At 40.5% G+C, this 16,102-nt stretch overlaps 1 protein-coding gene across 1 annotated transcript in view; it reads right to left on the bottom strand.

Moving 5' to 3' along the window:
- Nucleotides 1-2,688: 2,688 nt before the first annotated feature.
- LANCL3 (LanC like family member 3) overlaps nt 2,689-16,102 on the bottom strand; it is a 33,339-nt gene continuing 19,925 nt past the window's right edge. The window contains exons 2-5 of the mRNA XM_059466165.1: nt 6,136-6,259; nt 5,190-5,387; nt 4,037-4,244; nt 2,689-3,001 (exon numbers count right to left, since the gene is read on the bottom strand). Of these exons, the coding sequence (XP_059322148.1) occupies nt 2,842-3,001; nt 4,037-4,244; nt 5,190-5,387; nt 6,136-6,259 (690 nt within the window). The 3' untranslated portion in view covers nt 2,689-2,841. The remainder of the gene's footprint in view (nt 3,002-4,036; nt 4,245-5,189; nt 5,388-6,135; nt 6,260-16,102) is intronic.

Raw genomic sequence — 16,102 nt, 5'->3', positions numbered from 1 at the left:
ACTCAGGTTACTGTTCTGTCAATGTCTTAAAAGCAACAAATAAAGATTGCAACAGCATGTTTGTATCAGCATATATAGTACAGAGAAAAAATCAGATAAGACAATAAAGAGGGGAAAGATGAAAAATCCCTGCTGATTTAATGAGCATTTTCCAAAGAGCCCTGGGGTGTATTTGCACTGTGTTCAGAAGCTGTGACTGCAGCACATCCAGAAGCCACCTTAACCCAGCCAGGTCAGGTAAGAAAAGCCACAAATCTCTGAGAGTGAGCTCAAACTGCCATGTCTGATGAAAGAGATGAACAAATATGTTCCAAGATTTTTACCAGATGTATCTCATGAGACCGGATGTTCATGTGCTGCCCTTGCCAGAGTCAGTGCTGAACTCACAAAACCTGCAGAGATGTTTGAGACCTAGATTTCAAACACGGTGGTTCCATGAGTTTTCTCATTGCTGAATGGACTAACTCTTGCTCAAATAATGTTTTGTCTCTCCAGAACATGGGGTTTCTTATACAGAGAATGGTTGTGGGGACAGGAGATCTGTTTTGAGTGTGCTGTTGATCACAACACAGAGAAGATCAGAGTCTCCTCTGAATGTGAATTGGAAGAAATTCTACAAAGAGAGAAACACAGGAAAAACCACTAGAAAACTGACACTGAGCTCAATGTTTATTCCCTGGCATTTAGAGCAAGAATCACATTTAGAAGAAGTGGGTAGGCCAAGTTTTACCTTCCTTAAACTTTTCTTTAAGAAGGCTCCATTATGAAATATAGGAGCAAAATGTGTTACAGGAACCAACTAGATAAAAAATCCTAATGGATTTGGGATCTTCACTGGTGACAGCTGGCTCTGCTCTGATCTAACAGGAGCATTTCCAAGGGCTGGCAGAGCACACTCCCATATCCACTGACTTTTTGATTCAGCCTCATGTGTACACCCTCCCTATGGAATTCATCCCTCTGTGTGTGCACATCTCACTGCTCAGAGTAACCAAGTAAGTGACATTAGTGACTTTCTTAAAAGACCACAGAGCCTTTTAACATATGTGTTTTAATAAACACATAAGTATATTGGATTTTACCATTTCCATTCACTAAAAGATACCTAAATTCTTGACAAACTGATACAGAACTGCATTGCTTTATTCACCAGTGAAATATGGTTATTCTTATGATTAAGTAATTAATTAGAGCTGCACAGTGCAAGACAGAGTAGCAGAAATCCTTATCTGCAGCTCATAATAATGTAAGCCATCTCATTAAAATAACAGTGGCAAGAGCAGGAAGGGATTATTATATTAAAATGTGGGAGGATTTCAAGACCCAGCTCCATCTTATAGCCTGATCAAAGCCCACTGAAATGAAATGGGAACTTTAATCCATTAGGCATTAAAAATAAAGAAATTGTAATCTCCTCCAGCTGAGAATGCAGGAAGAGGGACTGCATTGTTTGGCAGTGCATGTACAGCAGCTTTTTCTCTCCAACTTCAGTTTTTGACATATTGGTCTTCCCAATTTTCCTTTATATATATTATTAACATATAAATAAAAATAAATAAATAAATAGTAAATAGATTTTAAATACAGATATTAATTTTCTATTTTTTAGTACAAATCTATGTTAGTGTTTTCTTTAGCTTTCAGGTACCATGTCATCATATCTATAATACATAGAAAACAGCATATATTTGCAACTATATGTGCTAGTGCAACTAGTATTGAGCAACCCATTTACTTCTATCTAGGTTATTTTCTAGCTAAAAATCATTTGGGCATATACATTATCTTGATAACTAGGAAAAAAAGCAATTTTGAGTTTTGTTATCAGTTTTTTTTTCTGAGGATCAGTATGCCACCCCATGATTGTATTCACTTTGCAGGGTTTGTAGTGAAGAATTCATCAAGGAAAAACAGGTTTTCCATCATCTGAAAAACTTAGGGTACTGTTCAGAAATGCTGCTATAACTAATTCATTTTTAAAGGAAGCTTTTGTATCACTGAACAATACTTATCTAGCAATGCTGTATCATGAAGAAAGCATCTGCCTGCTGTATCTTTGCTACAGAACTTTTCCATCCAAGTCTTCTCCACGGCTCCACCCATCTACCATGTGACCGGGGAAAATACAGACAAGACATGACACAGTTACAGTGGATCAGAAAGGAGACCAGCTCCTTGCCACAGATTGAGCTTTAAAAGGAAGGGTCCAATCCAGTGCTCTTTACACACATGAAACCCCACTTGCTGAAATGAACTGTGAAACTGCAGCCTGAACACTCAGCTATCTACAGAACTGCCATTACAAGAGTACCAGAGAGCTCAAAGATACAGATTTTCCTAATATATGTTACTAAAACTAGCAGATGTGGTTTAGGGTAAAAAAGTCCCAGATTTTGCCTTTGTGCAGTGCAGTGACATGTCTACAACACCCTCCCCAGTTAGTGAATTGCTCCATGAATGGTTTTTGCAGGATTCTTTTTAAAACCGACTGGGTGCATCACTTTCTTCTTTGCAAGTCCCTGCAATTCTAGCTTGCCTTTTTTTCACCAAATTAAAAGTTTGATAATGCCCCTTTCTCTCTCACTTGAATAATTAGATAAATATCTATGACATCAATCAGCACCCCCCCTTTTTTCCCCACTGACCCCTTTATTTTGACCACACACTTCCCCACCCCCCAAGCCCCAGTGTGTGTTGGTTTTGATCTGACTCCCAGCTACATTAAGGCTAACATTAGTGGTACCCCAGCTCGTTTTGTACATAGCCTGTCTGGAAAAGTAAGTGGAACTGCAGGTGCCCTCTTCCACTACCTCCAGGATTGGCCCTGGAGAACATCAGTCTTTAGACAAAGACACTGAAGAGAGGAAACTCGGCTTGGTTGGGTTGCAGCAAGTCAGTCAGGAAACACACAGTTCCTGAAAATCCTTCATACAGACTATATACACTTTCTAGTGCCCGGGAGCCAGACTTAAATTCTTCTGTAAATAAGAACTCTGCAAACCTAAGAGAGAGGAAAAAAAAAAAGAGTTTGTTATTACTTTATGTTCCTCTCTGTCTACTTGTTTGGAAGCATCATTTTAATAACACTCAGTAATTTAAGAAAGTAGAATGATCAGTATTTAACCTTTTCTGCAAATTCTACACTATCCAATTTCCACAAGAAACTGAGGTTCATTAGATTCAGAAGAGACAAACCTTTGCAATCTGTGTGTGCATTATGCTTGTTTAAGAGCTATAAGCTTCTTCTGATTTCTGTAATATGTATCATTAAACAAATACTTTTTTATAACTTTTAGGATGCAAGCAATGTTTCACATCCATGCAACAAATTGTGTAAAGCTGAAATAGCCACACAAATTTAAATATAAGCAAAGGGCTGAAAATTAGTCATCTTAATTACTATACCACTTCCCCCTGTTACTCTGTGCTGTAAGGAAAACAGTAACAAACATGGAATAGTATGTTTTTAAACAGGTACAGTAGAGATACACAGTTAAAGATAATTGCAGCACCATGACAGAATTTTTACTAGACCACATGTGTTTGCACCCAGACAAAACAGAATTAACACTACTAGCTAAGCTAAAGGTGGGAATGATAAATTAAAAATATATAAAATAACTGCACATCACATCCTATACTTACTTTCCACTTCTAATAACATGGAATAGTGTTAAGTGCTCTGAAAAAATCCTAAAGAATCACGTTTTACTCTACTCCTGGACTTGGGTACACAGCTTGTGTGAGTTCTGCCATCACAGCAGGATGGACCTGGATGCACGTGACCCCTCCACATGCAGCCCAGTTCCTGTGGGAACCAGGCTCCTGGGCAGGGAGGGAGCCTGGGAGAACCCAGACAGCCTGGAATGGGACTGCAGAGCTCCCACAGAGTGCATCCACCCACAACTCACAGCCAGAATTGATCCTGAACCTTAAACACTCAGGTTACATCCGAGGGTGGGATCACAGACTCTGCTTTATCAATGTTCCTGAAACTTTCTGGTATTCCCTAAATCCAGAAGACAGGAATGCTCACCTCTGTGCCCTGTAGATGTATTTGGAGTTCCCAGTGAGCCTGTAGAGCAGCAGGAACACATAAGCACTACCAGCCACACCATGGCAAATGCCAGGGCCCTTCTTCAGGAGGCCTTTCTGCCAGGTGAGCTCTCCACAGCGGATACAAGTGTCCAGATACTGAGGCTTCTTGGAAACCAGGTAAGCTTTGGCAAACAGATAGGCAATGCCTAGGAAAAGAGCAGGGACATTGTCTTTTGTAAAAAGCACACCAAGGGTTTTGAAGAACACCTAAGAAAATAAAGATTAATACACTAAAAAACTGCAGACTGTGCTCTAGACATGTCAGTGTAGCCTCTAAATGCTCCATGAGGGGGGAGTATCTGCTATACTAAAAACACACAGTAAATGTAATTATCCAGCCCCTGTGACAATACCACTTTCAATCTTTTCAAGGCATTATTGGATTTCAGGGTTTACTCCAACATTCCCAGACTTTCCTAATTTTAAAGGAGCAGTCACATTTTTGCCTTTAAACACTAAACTCTTAGCACTGTGTTCTATTGCCTCCAAATCCCCATTCTCCTTACCTGCTCACATTGACAGAAACACAAGGATGGGCAAAGTAATTTCTTACACTGGCAACAAAGTTTTACTTAATGAGAAAAAGAAACTCACTTTTTTTTCCCCAATGAGCCATACACTGCTTCATTCTAGTTATACACAGTTATGCCTACTAACTTCTGCTAAAAAAAACCTACTTGGCTTATTTTTAGAGGGGATTTAAATAAATTAATCATAATCTTCACCAGAGCACTGCACAGCTCAGTTCACAGTAACCTTATGGGAATGCACATGACACATAACTAACTCAAGTGCCTAAGGAAATGTTCAGCTGACTTGTGGTGTGAATTTAACAAACACTGGAGTAGCTGAAGTGCTCTTGTAAGCTACATCTGTGTTACTACCCAAGAACAGTGATGGGATACAGGTTTTTGGGGGAAGAACAATAGCAATTAATTAATTTCCTCATCTCAAAGTGTAACTTCTTTATGTCCTTTGGGTTTTTTTTCACTTTGGCTGAATTTAACCTGAGATTATCTTCTACATGGAATCTAATGTGGCAAAGCAATGTGCTCAGCATCTGGCTGTGCATAGATCAAAGGGAAAAGAACCTGGAGCTCCATGGCACCAGTGCACCAGCTCGTTCTCCCTCTCGATGGTCTCCCCCAGCTCAGGGGGCCAGTTGCTGTTCTGCTCCTGGTCCATCAGGAAATCCACACTCTGCCACACCAGCTCCTGATCTGCTGGCTGCAGGTACTCATAATAGGAGAGCAACATCTGCAGGATTGAGGAAAGCCCGTGTGCTGCTCCTGGAAAGAACAGAAACAACGGAATTAGAGGATGGTTTAGGTCCTGTCTGCACCTCATTGCAACTTTCCCTTGGGACAGATTTCCTTGTCAAGAGCATGGCTCCTTCATCTTCTTCATGCATACTGAAATAGTGCTTGGAATAAAAGATTTCTAGGTGTATAACACCATATTTTACTACTCCTGTCATTTTTAGTTCCTCTAGCTTCGCAATATATATGTATGAATTCCTTCTGCTCTCACTCTGATATGACTGAAACTCACTGTAGGAAGTTAAACTGAACCTGAACTGAATTCTGTTTCAAGGTGTTACTCTTCTTATCACACTGCTGAATCTGGGCCATATATTTGCATTTGCTGAATGCAAATTGAAACTGGGCCATAAATGGGTATTTCCAGTTACTGACTGACACTATCAGTGAGCTAACACCTAAATTTCAGTGCAAGAACTGTCTGTACCTGCCAGGGTCTGTGGAACACACAACTCTGACTGCTCTCTCTGCTCCCCTGCCAGGGAACTGTGAGCCAATCTCACACTTTCTGCAGCGATTCTGTGCCTCAGTGGCCTTTCCCCTCTGCTTCAGATGAGCTCTGACCCAGCTGCCCATGAGGAGGAGGAGGATGGATGGTCCCAACTGGCTCAGGAGAAATCCCACACTGTAGATTTTGTGTATTTTATTCCTGAAGTGCCTCCTAGCTCAGCATCTCCACACAGCACCACTCTCAGAGGTGCTGGTGTGTTTTACTCACCAAGATACTCTGTTCCATAGTAGGAATACATCAGTGGGACTGGTTTCCTCTTCTTCACTGCATACTGTTTTCCTGATTCTAGTATGGCCAGGCAAATTGATTTAATTTGTGCTGCAGTCAGCACCTAAACAGAAACATCAAACAAACATCAAGCCTATTATAATTATTTCATTTTTAAGACATTTTTCAGGAGCCTGCTTTTTTGCCAGTGCACAGGATGCAGTACTGCCTTTAATCTTATAAATATGCTGTAATGTGCATCATTATTAGGAGTTCCTTACATAACACAGTTGATTTACATAATGTGTCTCAAAACCAGAGTTTCATCCTGTCTCAGGAAGTGAATGTCAAATCTTTAGCTGCACAGCTGAGGTGAAAAGAGGCCCTGTAAGAGTCTTTCCTTCCCAGAAATCCTTCAGTCTGATGGAAGCTGACAACAAGCAGCAGGCAAGCTGCAGAACAGCAGCCTGCAGACTGGGGGAAGAGGCATTAGGTGAAGACAAAGCAAAAATGAAAGAAGCAAATGTTACAGGCTTTATTGGGACACACTGACCCAGACAGATTTTTCTACAGACAAGATTTATAAAAAAAGGAAGCAAGGAAGAGTTACTAAATCAGTACTACATATGAGGGTTCAGAAACCTCTTTAGTAAAAGAATCAGACTTTCTTCATACAAGAAAATGCTAAGAAAAATGAAGTGCAAGACAGGCTTCTATGAAGATAGACTAGCTATGCCTGTGGACTTTAGCATCACAAACAGGTTAATGCAGTCCCTAAAAATGACTAATGCCTTACTCCTAGAGGTGTCAGAAGTGAGATTGACAAATCACACATTTCACCAGACATGAACTTTTCCATGTTAATGATCTAAAGCATTCAGTGAGAGATTAGTTTTACAGAGTTTAATTACAACTCTAATTACAGGAAATTCACTGCAATCATCAGCAATGTCCTGTGTCACCTAGACCTGGACATTACTGACCAACATCTAGATCAAATACACAATTTAACCAAAGTACTGTTTTAGCTTTAGGGGGAAGCCCATATGGCAGCAGTACTTTGAAGAAATATATTTCAACTTGTGAAAAGAGAACTGAGAAAGCAAAAAGGAAAAATGACACAGAAAAAAAAAAAAAAAAGAAAACTTTATACAAATAGCCTTGACAAGATAAACAGCAATTCTAAAATGAACTAGAATATCAGAAAATAATGTCTCTGAAACGTTTCTGAACACATTTGGGTTTGCTATAATTTGTATTATCATAGGACTGAAAATTACTTCTTCAAGTTTAAAAAATACTGATAGGTTTAATATGGAGGCAACATCTGTTATAAACTACATTTTCTCATTTGGACCATAAAAGATGCTACAGATAATTAATGTTACTTAAAACTTGACTGAAAAATAATGATTGAAAGACCTTGTTTGTGTGTCTCACCTTGCTCCATGATAACAAGGGATTTTATTACAGTTGCTCCAAATGACTCCGGTATTTGTACAACCTGGAGAACAACCTAGTTCTCATCTTGATTAGTGTTCTTTAATGTCACTGCAGTAGAATTAAACAAGCCATTAACATCTGGAGACTTCAGTCATTTCCAGTAGTTTTTAAATTAATTGTCTTAGCTTCAGAGAATTTAAAGAGACGGTTTGAATTTTAGCAAATGAGGAGAGCAAAGACAGGGTGAGAAATACTGAATTCTCTCCAGAGCTCCCATTTTACTGTCTTGAAATTTGGGACCTGCTCCTCTGAATTCCATACCTTGTAAAAGCATGAATAAGATCATCCCTTAAAAATAAATGTGAAGGATAGGCTCTTCTAATTGTAATTCTGAAAGGCATGTGGGTTAGAAAAATCTTAATCAGTTCATCTTCTGTATGTAATGATTCCCTCACTTAATATCATCAACTAGCCTTCAATACAAACCATGTTTTGCTCAGCTTATTTTTATGTTCAGCACATTTAATTTTTAAATTGAACTAATGACTGTTTTAGAATGCTGATTGTGTATTTTAAATGGGTATAAACTTCTATCCAAATCCAGCCTTCCAAAGTACTGTATAAAGAAGTATCAGATAAGAATGCACTGCTCACTGCTTTTTAATATAAAGTATGTGTAAAAAGACAAAACACTTGAGCACTATGAATACCTAAATCTATATACTAGTATAGAATAGACCAAGTGTAAGTATACACTTTTGGGTGGCATAATGAAATAAGCTAATGAATGTCACCTCTTTTTCAGAATGCAAAAGCAGCCCATATGTAAAGACAGATGAAAAATGGTACTTAAAAGCATGAATGAATGGTAGAAATCAACCCACCTGATCTACTTCCACATGACCAAAGAAAATGGGAAAGAAAATGACCTGTGTATCTTGAAAACAGCCTTATTTCTGGCCTCTTAGACTGGTCTGTGGGGTTACACCAGGCAGAAGTGTCCTAACTAACAGCTAAATAAATAAATCTTTATGTTGACTAAAAATACCTCTTTTTGGTTTTGTTTTTTTAGTCACTCAATTCACAGTCATTGTAGGGTTGCTTCTTCTTTCCAAAAACACTTAATTATGAAGGGTTTGCATTTGCTCCTTATTCTGGGAAATGGCTGACTGGAACAGAAACTAACTTACCATCACTATTAGTGGCCTGCCAAAGGCTGAATAATCAGCAATCACATTTAAGATCTCCATTGGTTTGACATATTTTACTTCAATCAATTCTGTGTTAAAATCTCCTTAGATTTCTGTCTCCTTACAAGAAAAAAATAAAATCTGTGGCTTGTATGGTCCCTCACAGTATCTTTAAAAAAAACCACCAAATCTTATGAATTTAACAATAATCATAGAATGCATTAATCATAACCACAGACAGTGCAACTGTGGTCCTATAAACTTCATTTTCATTTCAGTGTAGTCACTTCCTTGCTCCTGGGAATTACTGAAGTAATGTTTAATTAGGGACAGAAAAGAACCAGAGTGATCATCCTCAGACTTTGAAGGGATAAATCATATATTGATACCATGTTCTCTAGAGCCATCAGATGTTTTGATGCAGAATAAAGCCAATATGAGAATATGCTACCTAGAAAAAAAAAACATACTTGAGATAAGATGCATATTTTGAGAAAATTCTTGAATGTCACTTAATATGAGCATAGGTAAAATAATTCTTTATCATGTCAGTACTTGAATGGAAGATTAATGACACTAAGAGATATATTGCTAGTGCTTTAAAATTTCACCTAATTCCTTTTTGTATTCTTGAAGACATCACAACCTGTTCTACCACAGAATTACAGTATGGTTTGGGTTGAAGGCACCTTAAAGAAAATTTCGTTCCAAGTCCCTCACCATGGGTAGGGGCACCTTCTACTAGACCAGGCTGGGCAAAGCCCCATCCACCCTGGCTTTGAACAACTTCTCCACAAGAACCTGTTCCAGGGTCTCACCACCCTCACAGCAAGGAATTCCCTCCCAATATTTAGATGCAAGTTGCCTTCTTTCAATCTAAAGTCATGCCCCTTGTCCTGTCACTACATGCCCATGTAAAAGGCCCCTCTTAATCTTTCTGCTGTTTATCAAACACACACATCATACATGTTCCTTTTCCTGGTTAAATAGAGATGGTCTGCCCACTTTAGTCAAAAGAGGTGATTTTGTCTCAGTTGATGTTAGAAATGTTTATTTTAGTCTTCTCACTAGAGTGAAGCTTGGAATATGCATTCCACATTATCCCTGCAATTTCTGTATCAACTGGTCGCTGGAGCTCTTTATTTTCTGTTTTACATCGTTGTCCAGTGATGCTGAGTGCTGCCCAATAATTGCTCCACTCACCCTGGTGACAGCTTCACTCCCATTTACCTGTTAGTTTAAGGAAAGCACACAGGCAGCACTTTAATATTTTCTCTTTGTACCACTGTCTCTGTCTAGGAGCCTGATTTGCAGTAAAAAAAGCCACAGTGATTGTTCATAAAGTCTCTCCATTTTTCTCTGGTGCCACTGCAGACAATATGCCTTTTCCCATAAAGGCACTCCACAATTTTGTGAATTACTTAAGGCAGGTCTCTTTTTTTCAGTAAACCCCTGTTAAAAGGCAGCCAGGAAGTGCTATGTCTACAGCAATCACAGAGCATCATTCTGCTTTTTGTTAGCAATCTCTCACCCTGAGATTGTTTAGTTGGAAGTCAATAATTTCACAACTCCTTTTAATCTACTAAAAGAGATTTTGCAATCATTGGTTATGACAGTGCTAAGCCCCACGTATGTGTTTTGAAAACTGCAGACAGAAATCTTGACCTTGAGGATTAGGCAGAAAGCAGCAGGATGAGCTGTTCTGATTAGAGTAACATTTTCAGCACCTTTTCATTCCTCTGAATGCTTGTACAAACCCCTTGGCTCATTTTGAAAACCACTGCTACATCAAACTGCATACTGTATGGAGTGTATTTGATGACTGTAAGCTTTTAATTCTTTTAACAGGGCTGTATTTATTTCCTTAGAGCTCTTTCCTGTGACAGAAGGCATTACTGAAATCAAGTATCATGATCTTTTGATAGACGCATAAGCACTTTCAGGAGGTAACAGCTACAGTTAATTATTATGGAAAAAACCTTCCATGCACATAAAAACATTTTATTATGCATCTAACACATCAAATCTCTCTCTATTACACTTCTAACAAGCCACTTACATGAATTTGATTGTACACTATTTCTGATGCTGTACAAAGTGTCAAAATAAGCTGTAGAAAATGGGTCAGTCTGCAAATAACATCATAAGAGCTTTGCCATGGCTCTCCTATGCTGGGAGCCCAGCAGAGGGAGCTTGTGAATTAGTTACAATAACTCAAAATGCTGCAAAAAATGATATACGTATTTGTGTTCAGCAAGACAGCAGACACTGGCTATTTCATGATATTTACTGCAGCACATGGCATTTCAGTTCATTCCTTAAGCTTTGATCTTTTCCTGCCAAAAACAGGGACTGGCATTGTTCAGGAACCTTTCCATGCAATGTTACAGCCAGGTTTTTCTCTTTCAGATGATGATAACACCTGAAGCCATGGAAGAGCAGCAGGTACAATAACAGGGTCTGTCTGCCTCCCCTTAGTGTTATTCCAGTTTGATTGATCTTCCTTTCCTTTGGCACAACTCCAAGTACACAGACACAGAAGCTCATGAGTCTGCTTCCCTCATCAGCACTGTCAAGTACACCCTTCTTTTAAAGATAAAAAATACCTGGTTCTAAATCTCCTGAAACTTTGGTCAATAAATTGGATCAGTTTCAGAAGTACAGTTCCTAATGCAGTCTGTTTGATGCAGTAACAGCACCATGTATTATTTTGAGAGTGTACTTCCCCAGATTTCTCACAGTAACACAACTGACAGTGACAGTGTGGTCAGACTCAGAACAGTTGTGGGAATCCACAAAATCAGAGGGTTTTGGGAAAGCTGCAAAAGGCAGGCCTCAGATACAGCAAACTGTGATTAGAGCCAAGCAGTAGCCATGGGACAGGTCAGCAGAAAAATTAATTTAAAAAGCAGAAAAGGACAAATAGAACAATGGTCTTTCTATAAACGCTTGTCTAGAATAACTCCTTAAGCTACAGAAAAGTTTATCTAGCGAGATATTAGCAAGTTTTAAACTTAATGGAGCTCTGTGCGTTGTGTTTTAAGGCTTACAAGCAGGTATTGTATTTGAAATAAGCAAGCATTGTTTTAACCAAAGGTATGTGTGCTTATGGTGGTTGGACGGAACTACTGTCAATGTGCTTTTACTTTGTGTCATTAGTCAAAAAACTTTTAAAGTAAGTTGTAACATTAAGTTCTTTGTCTGCGGCCTGGGATGTGAGCTGGTGGCATCTTCCCATTGCCATAACCATGTAATGAGACTGATGCTGGAAAACAAAACAGCTCAAGGCAGTTCCACAGCAGTCCTGTCCCGTTTGTGATTTTTACAGAGACCCCAGCGGGTGATAAACAACTACTGCAATGATTCTGCCAGTTCACTGGGAAATGGTACTTCACTGCAATCCTGAGTGAGTCAGACTTCTCCATCGATCCCATTGGCACTGCTTGTTTTTAGCATGTGAATTTGGGGGGGTTTGAGGCTTGCTCTTTACCTCAGCAGCATGGACTAGAAAAGCCAGTCCTGTCCTGTTTTGTGGGTCACTGATCATGACTCCAGTCAGAAACTGAAGGCTGCTTTTAATCCTGATGAATCAGATTACTGGCAAATAAGACAATACAGAAGTTTTGCTACATTAACAAAGTACAAAACTTCCACAGGTCCCACCTGCCAGGACTGTGTAGCACTGAACCCATCAAATTCTGCTGTTAGACCTGTCCTTCAGAAGGGGAACATGAAGTGCTGCAGAAAAGGATGGAGCACGACTGTCACCGTAGACAGGTGGCTGGCTCAGAGCAGCTGGTGCTGCTACACACTTGGTCAAATGCAATGAGCATCTCAATTCCTTATGTCTCCACTTAAAAAATGAGAGTTTCAAAGAAAAACAATTGTTTCAAAGAAAAACAACTTGTATGGCATTCACATTCTCTGACCATGATTTCTTCGCCCAGGGTTTTTCTCCTGGCAAGCTGAAAGGCAGAGAGAGGCCTCAGAGAAAAGAAAAGCAATTCTTGTCTCCTTTTCTTCTCCTGTGTTGTGCCCATGTGGAATGTGTTTGGAGATTGCTTACCCAAGGTGATTTCTTGATTGGACTCTGCTGTGACTTGTTTTCACTCTCTGGCCAATCAGGGCCAAGCTAATTGGGACTCTGGAGAGAGTCATGAGTTTTCATTATTATCTTTTTAGCATTCAGGAAGTATCTTTTCTGTATTCTTTAGTATAGTACAGTATTCTTTAATAGAATATAGTATCATAAAGTAATAAATTAGCCTTCTGACAACATGGAGTCAGATGCATCATTCTTCCCTGCCATAAGGCTCACCATGAATTTACAATACCTTTGTGGTGGGTGACAACATTTGGGGTCTTTGTGTGCACTGTCCACACACACTTCTCTCCCTTGTGATTGTCACTGATGGGCATTTTGATTTGTCCTGAAGTTAGAACACCAGGCACAAATTAGAGGACTGCCCAGCTGGCCCAACCTCCAGCAGCATTTTACCCCCTTTTGCAGGCTGCTGTGTGCAACAGTCAGTGCAATAACCACAATTTCCCCCATGCTGGAATGCACTCAGCTCCCTGGCAGGAGGGTGCAGCCAGGTGGGCATTGGCCTCTTCTCCCACGTAACCAGGGACAGGACAAGAGGACAGAGCCTGAAGCTGTGCCAGCAGAGGTTTAGCTTGGACATTAGGAAGAATTTCTTCACAGAAAGGATGATTAGACATTGGAACAGACTACCCAGGGAGTCACTGTCCCTGGAGGTGTTTAAGGAAAGACTGGATGTAGTGCCATGGTCTGACACATTGAGGTTCAGTCACAGGCTGGATCTGATGATCCCAGAGATCTTTTCCAACCTGATTGTTTCTGGGATTCTGTGATTATGCAAGCAATCACACAGCTCCTCCTGCATTCTTTTCTTAGGACATTTCTCCCTAGGTGTTCTCATCTTAGGACAAATCACAACGCCCAGCAGACACACGGGGAAGGGAGAGGGTGTGTGTGGAGGGGGAGGAAGCACAAGAAGACCTGAATATCTTGTTGCTGCTGCACTTTTCTTCAAACTCCCACTACCCTGGGTCAATGAACAGAGAGAGGGAAACATGAGTTCTTCTTAGTCACACTCAGGCTCCCAACACCTCCTACTCTGCTGCACCAGGGTGTGGCTGGATACACCTATCCAGCTGTAAAACAGTGGCTCTCCTAAGTCTTGGGAAGGAACAAAACAGTTCTCCACCACTATCATTACTTGAAGAAAGTAGGGAAGCACCAGCCCACTGCTCTCTGCTGCTGGAGAAATGAAGCAGGGAGGATGCCAAGGACAGACCCCAGATCAGAGCAGTTCAGATCATCACCATGACTGAGGAGGTATCAGTCTGCCCCCTGAGCTGAGGTCCTGCTCAGCAGCAAAGCCAGCAGGGCAGTTCCAAAGCCAGCAGGGCATTTCTCAGGAGGAAAATTCCAATCCCAGGAGAAGGGAGGGATCCCGGGATGCCCTCCTGTGCTGAGGCTTTTGAGCAGCAGCTGTCTGCACCCCAGCTGCATTCCTCTGCTGCCTAGTCGAGGGTTAGAGTCACCACAGAGCACAGAGAGCCAACAATTTAATTTCAAGCATCTCTCCCTAGAATTGCACCCAAATTCAAGAGCATGAATTGAAAAGCGTGTTTAAAAACATTAAAAAGATTTGCAAATTAAGTGACAAACAAACCCAGCACTGCTTGGAGAGGCTTTTTCTTACATTACAGAATTCTACCCCAACCTTTTTCAACAGACATGTAAAATCCTTTTTTTTCCCTTTTTCACTGTTATTACTGACTAGCCACATAATGCATGGCTGAGCAATTATGGGGCCACAGACCCTGGGAACTGACAAAAATGGATGGATCAGAGATCACCTTTCTGCAATCCAGATCCTTGTCTGGAGCTCCTGTGTATCAGCCACTCCCTCACCAGACACAGGAGCAGTTTATGAGAGCTGTAAATAGGCAGAGGATTACTGCTGCAGGGATACTGCTTTCCTTTCCATTCTCCCCTCACAGGTAGGAAGATTATTCATGTATAAACTTCATCAGTGGGAAATCCTTTGACTCTGTTTAGTCTCAGTCAGGAGGTAAATCAGTGCAGGAGCTCTGTAACTGACTCATGCCAAAACCACAGCAGAGCTGTCAATTCCTGATGGGAGATTTATCCTTTGCACTGCAGACAGGTGTCCCTGGCAGTGCTGTGTGATGATGACAAACACCTTCCAAGCTGGGCACTTGCTCTCCTGCAGGGGTAACAGCGCTGTAGCTGCGCTGCCCCAGCATCCCATCCCATTTATAACACTGCCAAGCAAGGAACATCTGCTCTGCCTGTGAATACTGGAGCAGCTTACTGCCCCTTAACAGCAGCTCTGCTGGTTCTCTGGAAGTGATTCCATGCCTTCATCTGCTCCACAGACATTTCCTGTGGTAGCAAAGCTGTCCTGGTGCTTGGGCTGGAACATGAATGCAATCTATGCAGGGTATAAGAAGTACTATCCACGCTTCCAGCTCCAGAGCAGCAGGAAACAGGATTAATGAAACTGTCCTTGCAAGAGACAAAATCTTTGTAACCAGCAATGAGACACCCTCCCCAAACACTGCATTAACCCCTGGCTTTAGCCTGAATTTAAAAATGATGCAAGTCCAGTTCATTCAGGCACCATCATTCACTACTAGGAACTCAGGCAGGCTGCTTCTTGGGAAAAGGAATTTATTATTCTTTAAACACATTTGCAGCTCAGCACAAGATGGGCAGAACTCGATTTCAAGTTAGTCAGTAAAGGTTAAAATTAGTCAAAAGGAAACTGACTCAGGCTGAGCGTTCTACAAATGAAAATGACAACTGTATCTAGAAACCAAAGAAAGCTGTTGAGCCATATCTGAAGATGGCTTGAAAGTCTCCAGAAAGAACTGGACACTTCTGTTTCTTCATTCTTTTACTTCATCAGTTGAAGATATGAGATCCAAAAAAAACCCCAAATTAAACTAAGAGATTATACTTAAAAGCAAAATGTAATACAACAAATTAAAAGTAGAGGATGAGGACAGAGAAAGATTGATTGCTAATTCCTTGAGAATATCTCTAAGGAAGCTCATCATTCAATTCATCTTAAGTAACACCATATCTTAATCACTGCCAGTAATGGAAAAGAGCCTTCTCAGCCTCATGCAGCACTTTATTTTTTCAATTTGTCAAAGTCACTTCAACTATTAGATCATTCTTATGGCTTTTAATATCAAAGTCCTCATTGACCTGAATGGGTCCCGACTGTGGAGACTGTTACACCTGGCAAGTATCATGTAAGAAATGCTGAAAA

This window comes from Ammospiza nelsoni, chromosome 2 (genome assembly GCF_027579445.1).
Source record: "Ammospiza nelsoni isolate bAmmNel1 chromosome 2, bAmmNel1.pri, whole genome shotgun sequence".
NCBI classification, from domain to species: Eukaryota; Metazoa; Chordata; class Aves; order Passeriformes; family Passerellidae; genus Ammospiza; species Ammospiza nelsoni.
The sequence above is the reverse complement of the archived record's forward strand: the minus strand, read 5'-3'. Positions and strand labels throughout refer to the sequence as shown.